This window comes from Phaeoacremonium minimum, assembly GCF_000392275.1.
Source record: "Phaeoacremonium minimum UCRPA7 unplaced genomic scaffold PA7_03_scaffold_265, whole genome shotgun sequence".
Taxonomy (NCBI): domain Eukaryota; kingdom Fungi; phylum Ascomycota; class Sordariomycetes; order Togniniales; family Togniniaceae; genus Phaeoacremonium; species Phaeoacremonium minimum.
Genome location: NW_006921170.1, coordinates 291,362 through 300,456, shown reverse-complemented (window position 1 = coordinate 300,456; position 9,095 = coordinate 291,362). Strand labels below are relative to the sequence as shown.

The 9,095-nt window shown below is 47.1% G+C and overlaps 1 protein-coding gene across 1 annotated transcript; it reads left to right on the top strand.

The window, feature by feature from the left end:
• Positions 1 to 6,316: 6,316 nt before the first annotated feature.
• Positions 6,317 to 9,014, top strand: UCRPA7_3252 (putative hydantoinase protein; the record flags this gene model as incomplete). Its single annotated transcript, XM_007915810.1, has 9 exons — positions 6,317 to 6,426; positions 7,030 to 7,267; positions 7,324 to 7,537; positions 7,592 to 7,706; positions 7,760 to 7,868; positions 7,926 to 8,049; positions 8,112 to 8,251; positions 8,455 to 8,825; positions 8,888 to 9,014. 9 exons carry the CDS (start codon positions 6,317 to 6,319, stop codon positions 9,012 to 9,014), a joined length of 1,548 nt encoding a protein of 515 aa, XP_007914001.1.
• Between the last annotated feature and the right edge of the window lie 81 nt (positions 9,015 to 9,095).

The following is a 9,095-nucleotide window of genomic DNA, read 5'->3' as shown; positions in this document are numbered from 1 at the left end:
TGGAAAGTATTAGACTTGTTTAAACAGCTTTTTGAGATTGATTACCCAATTCCCAAGTGCGATCATCTCATTGTTCCGGAATTTGTGTCCGGTGCTATGGAGAATTGGGGGCTAATTACATATAAGCCAACTAAGATATTGTTTGATCCTAAAACCTCAAACAACCGGGTCATGTCCAAAGCAGTATATGTTGTTGCCCATGAGCTAGCACACCAATGGTTTGGGAATCTCGTGACAATGCAGAGCTGGTCAGAGTTGTGGTTGAATGAAGGATTTGCAACTTGGGCTGGCTATCTTGCCGTAGACTATCTGTTCCCAGGTCAGCCAAACACAAGCTTTCGTGAAATTTGAGTCACTGCTGATATTTACATCAAGAATGGAACATATGGGGTCAGTACGTGGTAAGGGAGATGATCAATATTTTCATTCATGGGAAGAGAATTACTGAGATACTTCTAGGCTGAAATTATGGATGACGTACTCAAGCTGGACAGCTTGCCCACCACTCATGCCATCGAGACACTGGTACAGGATGAGAATGACGCGCTCCAAATGTTTGACCAAATCAGTTACTTCAAAGCCAGCTCTGTGATCCGTATGCTTGCAACGCAAATTGGACAGGACACGTTTCTCAGAGGTCTTACAAGCTATTTAAGAAAGCACGCGTATCAAAATGCGCGCTCCCAAGACCTATGGGATGCTTTGAGCGACGTTTCAGGGATCAATGTTAGCGAACTAATGGACTCATGGATTCACACATGCGGGTTTCCTGTGCTACAAGTTCCCGATCCCATTGTGCGCGACGCTCTAAAGCAGTCGTCAATTTTCTCAACGGAAATACACGAGACTACTGGATCATGGCATTTGCCCAGGGTCGGCGCTCCAGAGGAAAAGGATCAACTCCTGAGCTGGTATAACAACCCCAGCCAGTCTTCAAAAACGGGATCCTTCGTTCTCAATAGAGCGCACGTCGGGTACTGTTGTGTTGATCATGATCAAAACGCAGCAGAATTAATTGTTCAGTCACTTCCAGTTCTGTCGTCGTCTGATCTGGCAGGCATTATTGTGGACAAGAACATCTTAGCCATTAATAATTTGAAGCCAACAAGTGAGCTGCTAGACTTGATTTGGAACCTCAAGGATACTACCGATTGCTTTGCCTGGCTCTCAATCAGTCGTACTCTGTCATACCTAAGCTCAGTGTTTTCCACTGATGCAACAATCATGGTCGGTCTCAACTCATACATTGACGCATTAATAAGCAGTGCAAAACATAGAGTGAAATGGACCGCAGAGCCAATGACTTACACACAGTCCGAGCTTAACAAGTCAATTATTAGTCTGGCTTTTTCGGCGGGTATGGAAAACAGCGAGTCTCTCATACAAGAAGCACGACGATACTTTGAGCGGTGGGCAACAGGTGTTAACGGGGTTCTTCCTCCGAGCTTAAGGGGTGTAGTTCTTTCCGGTTGCATCAGCATTGGTACTGAGAATGACTTCGAGCTCGTGAAGCAAATGTTTCAAAGCGACAAATCCCTCGACGGTCAAGAAATCATTCTCAACGCCTTAGGATGCGTCAACGACACTGTCCTTGCTGAACAAATCCTCGACTTTGCATTTTCAGGCGATTCCGTGGCACTTCAACACCTCCACCTCTTGGGAGGAGCTCTAGGACAAAATAATGTTTGTCGAATTACACAGTGGGAGTACGCAAAACGCAACTGGTCCAAGGTTTCTCAGAGGTTGGAGGCAAATGCTGTTTGTCGTGACTGGTGGATCGAGGAGAGTCTCCGTCACTTCTCTGACCTTACATTAGAGGAAGACGTAAACACTTTCCTGAGGGAAAATGCAGGCTCGGTAATAAACAAGCCTCTAGAATATGTGAAAGCGAATATCAGGAGAAATGCAACATACAAGGAACGGGCTAGGGAGGATATTTATTGTTGGTTAGTATCGCATTGTTTTATGCCAATTAAGCAATAGATATAAGTCTTTTTCTAGATTAGTACTTGTTGCTAAGAAGTGCCAACTTCTCCATCAATCAGTCGTTGATTCGAAACGCTTCATGAGATTTGTGTGCACTGGTAAGGAAAGAATTAGTGGCAGAGCTACTTAGGCGCCCTTTGTGTCTCCGATCATCCCCTAATCGGCCCCTGGCCCTGCACACTTCTACCCCTGAGGAAACACATCAAGACACCTGACCTCTTTTCAGCAAGATTAGACCACTGTTAGTTTACCTCATGAATATGCTTGTCACGAAGGATGAGAACCGAGTATGTGCGCAGAAATTAACGTGAAATACAAGCAAACTTTGCTTATCTAAAATTGCCTAGACACTCGGATACGTGGCTAACAGGAAGGAGACACAAACCCTCCGCATTACTCGTAATTGTTCTTGCATTGTACAAGACAAAAGCATCAAACCCGCCATTCTAAATCCTCGCAGAAGCAGGACCTTGGGCAAAACTATGAGAAAGAATTGTGGCTCCACTAGATATGGTAGCAATCTATACTGCCCTCCCCCTATTGCATGACTCGTTGTTCTGTAGAAGCTACCCTCCGCCCTTTCTCAGGGTCGGCCCTTTCAGCTTCCGATACCGAGCTCGAGGCTGCAATAACCGGTTCATCGTCCAATGTTGTTTCGTGGCTTGGGTAAGGATGTGGAAACAACAGATGGAATGCGTACGCGAAAACGCAAGCTTCACGACAGTTAAATCAGCTTCAAGGTTATTTGGGAAGGAATCAAGGCATTTGAGGTAGCTCAGAGAGCGAACTTACCGAGTGTGAAACCAAGCAGAAAGCTCACACTAAAAATGCGGCTTGCGGCTTTACCAATTTTTGCATTGGCGTTTACCGAAGCAACAAATCCTGGCATGCTGGGAACTACAGCCAAAACCCAAGCGGCAAAAGTTCGCCAATTTGTGCCCCAACGATACCAATACAGAGATCTAGAAGATCCTTCATAGAGGTCGGGGACCACGAAGATACGTTTCTGAATGACCCAGTAGTGAACACACAACAGGCCAATCATGGGTCCTAGAAACACAGAATAGGCCGAGAGTACTGCGAGGAAGCTGTTATGCGTTAGTGTAGCCATACAGTAAGAATACATTGGAGACTTACGTAGTACCGGATGCGACCTGCTGCCAAGGATTGGGCAATACTGAGAGTGCAGCAAGGATGTATGCTCCTCGTCGCAGATTGATATACTTTGGAAATACGCTGGCCACGTCAAGCCCACCCGCAAGAACATTTCCGATGACATTGATCGAAAGTTGAGAGATGATGAATACAATTCCTAGGAAGAACGCCGCCGCACGACCCCTCGAGCCGTGCATATCCTGTATAGCAACAAACAGCTGGCTAGGATCCCAAAGCGCGGTGCCGTTTCCATACTCTATGAAGTGATCAGTGAGAGTCAACAATACTCAGTAGCTTAGCACGCACGGTTCTGAGTGGCAGCAGTCACCACTACCCCAATTACAGCCACTGTACAGGAGCTAACCATGAAGGACACTGCCTGAGGCCAGATGACATGGCTCGGCTTTTTAGCAAAGCGAGTGAAATCGTTCTGATTGAGAATACCAGACGATATGCTACCAATGACAGACATCATCCCAGCCACCATCTGCCATCCCAACTCAGATGAGGAAATGCTGGATTTGGCTTTAAAGACGTCACCGTAGCCTTCGCTCGTTCCCAGTGCCCATCCAAGCAGAACAAACAAAGTGATAAAAACCAGTAGAGAAGCAAAGTGAAAGTATGGTCGGAGCTGCTGGGGTCGAAACCACATGAAGACGCAGCATAGGAAGTTGAAAAGGACGTAGCCTACGAACTGCGCAGTCGTGATGCCAATACCCTCAGGTAAAGTATTTGGGATTCGGTCGTCCAGGTCAATCCAGATAGAGCGCAAGCAGATGTATATCATTCTACCTCCAATCACAGCTTGCACGCCGAACCAGACAATCGATGTTAAAATGCGGTTCAAGATCGGAAAGTACGCGCCATACATGCCTGCAATATCCCTAGTCAGCAAGAAAAATATAATTTGGGTAGATTCAATTCTTAAAGCCGAGATTCATTGGATCTGTGGATATCTCGATGATTACCTACCCCAGACGCTACGGGAAACAATGGGAAAGCCAAGATGACTCTTTGCCCCTGATACACTGTTGAGGACAGCGAAACCTGTTGCCATTGCATTGCCGAAAACAATCACAATGATAGCCTGCCAGAAGGTCAATCCTGAAGAAAGCAGGGAGGAACCAGTCTGATAGCTGCTCATATTCAGATTGATGCAGAACCACAACTCGACATATTGGATGGGACCTAAATCAAGCGTATCAGCCTTGACTCGGACACGCATGCGCCATGGGCATGTTAGGATCTTTGAGCGCCGTTGTCTTTTGACACGCATTGTTATCTTACCCCAAAGTTGGCGTTCCGGAGGAACGGGGCGAATATCTTCATTGCTCCAACGATCCGTTTCCTCCTCTTCAGAGAGGCTGATCTTGTGAAGTGCTTTCCTGAACAAAGACGCCATGATGAGTTGGAGGCCTTTCGTCAGCTCAACTTGTCAAGCAAATCCGAAGCCTGTGCGCACGCAACCCTTGACAAGTTGGAGGTAGAGATTGCGCGATGGGCTAGAGATATAATCTGATCAATTCTATGCCATTAAGTCTCTGCTACGAAGAGTAAGGCAAGCGACTGATCCATTTCATATCGGAACATATCTTATCATATCACTGTCCTTTGCCATGCATAAAAGGCATGTCTTGCCGACGGGACGATCAGTCTACATCGCTCGCCAAGGAATAGCTAGCTGCGAACTGCTAGTCTGTAGATAAGCCGCCAAACCTCCAAGTGTCGGCTTATCAATTGTGAAGTAATTATCCCCACCCATAGTTTCCTAAGGAAGGTCTGGGCGACCCAATCCCTGCAGGTAGCTCCAGAAGTAATCCACTTTTCGGATCTTTCCATAGCCATGGGTAAATTGGAGTTGATAACAACTCCAAGGCTAAGCTGAATGTACCGAAGATTAGAAACAGGTCTCGAGGTCTGACTTATTGTTAGAAGTATCAAAGCAACCCGCCGTGTCATCTTACACTTGCTAGACTGGTTCACCTATGTTCCTTTCTTACCCTTTGTGTGAAACTTTGGTCGGAATCAATCGCTAATTTATGGTTATCAGTCTGTAAAATGGCTGTCCAAAATGCTTACCGTATTGGTGTGGACGTGGGTAGGTAGCCTCTACAATGCTGCGCTGAATCTGAATGGACATGCGACGTTAACACTGCAACATAGGCGGCACGAACACCGATTGTGTCATTCTTCGTAAGTGATTCCCCATGTGGACCTAATACTGCCATGAGATCGCAAGCTGATTCAACTCAAAGGTGTCGGGGATGCCGATAGTGAGACCAGGGGCATTTGTAGTGCCTTCAAGACACCTACAACACCGGACGTGACCTTAGGAATCGCCACCGCCGTGCAAGGTGCTCTTGCACAATGCAGCGTTCCTATTGGAAGTATCGCAGCGGTGATGATTGGCACAACTGTACGAAGATGATAGTAGATTTTTAACCTCTTGGAATGATTGCTAACTCGTCCAGCATTTTATCAACGCTGTCGTCCAAGCTGATGAAACAAGTTTAAGGCGAGTCGCAGTGATGCGGTTATGCGGCCCTTACAGCAAGGAAAACCCGGCTTTCTCAGACTTTCCACCCATATTGTCTCGCCTAATGAATGGCCATGTATCTTATCTCGACGGCGGTCTCGAATGTATGTGGAACTTTTAATGTTCAACTCTTGTGTTAACGTTGATTTGCTAATTTGACACTCCATCAGTTGACACTCGTGAAATAATGGAACTCGATGAGGATCAGATCAGAACGGAGTGTCAAATCATCAAAGAGAAAGGTATAAGTGACATCGCAATTGTCGGAATATTTTCTCCTTTAGATACCAAGGGTATCCAAGAAGATAGAGTCAAGAAAATTGTGCACACAGAAATACCTGGAGCGGATGTTGTATGCTCAAGAGATAGTAAGACCGCATATCGTATCTCGTTTACCAGAAATGTTATTGACATTGAGTAGTCGGGCAACTTGGTTTTCTTGAGCGAGAGAATGCCACAATACTCAACACCTCAATTCTCAAATTTGCGCGAGCAACTATACGTGGATTCAAATCCGCAATGCGCTCACTCGGACTTTCGTGCCCTCTATTCTTGACGCAAAATGATGGAACGGTCATTGATGCGGACACTGCCATGGGCTGTCCTATCAAAACTTTCTCCAGCGGTCCCACCAACTCTATGACCGGCGCTGCATATCTTGCGGGCCTTGATACCGCGCAGGGGAAAATGCCCAATGCACCGGTCATTGTAGCTGATATTGGTGGCACGACAACGGACGTCTGCGCACTGTGAGTAAAATTGTTGGTTCCCCCGTGCACACTTTATGGCTAAACATGCATCTCCTAAGTTTGCCATCCGGATTCCCCCGACAGGCAGGAACTTGGGTTGAGATTGGTGGTGTTAGAAGCTCATTCTCAATGCCAGACGTTGTTTCCGTAGCTCTCGGAGGCGGCACATTGGTGGAGCAAAAAGAGGATGGAATTGTTGTAGGTCCCGAATCCGTCGGACATCGCTTGACTAGCGAAGCCTTGGTATTTGGTGGAGACACAATGACAACAACAGGTACTATACATGCAATCTTTTTGGCCTTGATATGTACATACTGATAATTTTTCTCAGATATTGTCGTAGCGGCAGGCAAAGCTGCTATAGGAGACGTCAGCAAAGTGCAACACATAACAACAGAGGTTATCAACAAGGCGAGGGCAAATATGAAGAGGATCCTCGAGAATGCAATTGATAGTATGAAGCTAAGCGCTGATCCCGCCGTCGTTATTGTTGTTGGTGGCGGAAGTATTGTCAACATCGACCCCTTGGAAGGTGTTTGCGAGCTCATACGTCCAAAGTAGGTTGCGTATTTACCACTAGTCCACTATGCTGACCCTGAACAGGTTCCATGACTGTGCGAACGCGGTGGGAGCGGCCATTGCCAAGGTTTCTGGATCTATCGATGTAATCAAAGTCATGGAAAATCTCGATGAGGAGGAAGTAGTTAATTCAGTGTGCGAAGAGGCCAAACAGCGCGCCATCGAGGCTGGTGCCGACCCTGCAACGGTCCGCATCATCGAGCTCGATAACATGCCATTGCAGTATGTTCAGATGCGAGCGAGTCGCATTGTAGCAAGAGCGGTACGTTGAAATACGCCCATCTCTGTCGCTGGTCGCTGAATTACATCGTGTTGCAGGCCGGTAATCTCAACAAGGATATGCCATCGAGCCATGTGACAGACTCTCAGGTGCAAGAAGTAGAGGATAATTGGACGAGATCAGCACGAAAGACTGCGAATGCGGATAAAGATCCTAAAGACTTCATTGTCAGTCCTTCTGTGCTAATAGACGTATCTCAATATCGTCCCGAGGTCGACAAGAACGGAACATGGTGGGTCTCGGAGGTCGATTGTGAGTTTCTCGCGACTGGTTGCAGCATACTTGCTTGTGGTGGCGGTGGCCCAGGCTACATGTGCTATATGGCAGCCCGCGCTGCAATCAAGGCCGGCCATCGGCTTGCGGTTGTTGATGTGGATTCTCTACCGGAAGACGAGTATATTATGGGGAGCGTCTCATATGGGTCAGTTGGCAATATCTGTCTGAAATATGCGGACGCATCCTGATAACATGTAGAGCTCCGACTGTCACTCTTGAGAGGATTCCTAGCGGGACGGAAGCAAAAGATGCCACTGATGCGTTGTTGATGAGTTACCCAGGGCTCAAGATGGCAGCTCAAGCTGCAGTAAGCAATCAACTAACGTATACATAATATAATTATCCACTAACTACCATCGTATAGATCGAGATCGGTGGCATGAATGGGATTCGACCATTATTGACCGGACTAGACTATGGAGTTCCTGCCATTGACGGAGATTTTATGGGGCGAGCATATCCCCGACTTTACATTCTCACACCGTTCTGTGAGTGCATTCAAATATTTCAGTCGCCCAAGCCTAGGACAGCTTCTAATTCGATGGCATAGTATATGGCATGAGTGCGACACCTTGTACACAAAGTGACGGCATGGGCAACGTTGTCACGGTTAACAAGTGCGCCGACTTCCGGAAGCTGGAAAAGATTCACCGAAAAGCTGGCCATGAACTAGGTCTCTTCAGCCAAATGGTAATACCACCATTGACAGTTAAGCAGACCAAAGAAGTTGGCACTCTAGGTACCACCTCACTAGCTTGGTATATTGGCCGGGCTGTATACCTCGCCCGTCAGCAGAACACGAGTATCATGAAAGCCATCGTACGAATCATCCATCTAAACGTGTCATGATATAAAGCTTTGGCTGGTATGCTAATGAATAATGATAACTGTAGGTTGAGGCTAACCCTTCTGGCCGGGTCCTCTACGTCGGCAAGATTGTCAACGTCCATCGATACGTGTCAGCAGGCGGCTATACTGAAGGCAGTGTACGACTCAAACCGCTGTCTGAAGATGAACAGGAATATGGTGATGCCGTCGGCACGGAGACACGTGAGATGGTTCTGCCTTTCCAGAACGAGTATCTCTACGCCGAACTGGTTGAACCTGGGCAAGCCTCGAAAGCGGGAAGACCTCGTGGGGAGATACTTTGCACTGTTCCGGACTTGATCTCATTAGTTGGAACCGACGGTTATGCCTTGGGTACACAAGACTTGCGATATGGTGTTAGGGTCAGCGTGGTGGCATTTGTCGCACACCCTCATTGGTAAGGCTTTGCTTGCACTTCTCATGATGTCGCTTAGGTGTGAACTGACTTATTCTCTGCAGGTACACGCCCCAAGGTATCCGTGTTGGTGGCCCAACAGAGTTCGGATACAAAGATCTGGATTTTATTCCTTTAGGGACGCCCTACTATGAACCAAAGCGAGTCACTCAGGAATTCAGACCACAGTAGGTTGAGCATGAAGCAGCTTCAAGTAGATAAAATTGAGCAATAGTCGACTTGCCAGTGGCTTGTCCACTTTCAGGTCATTGC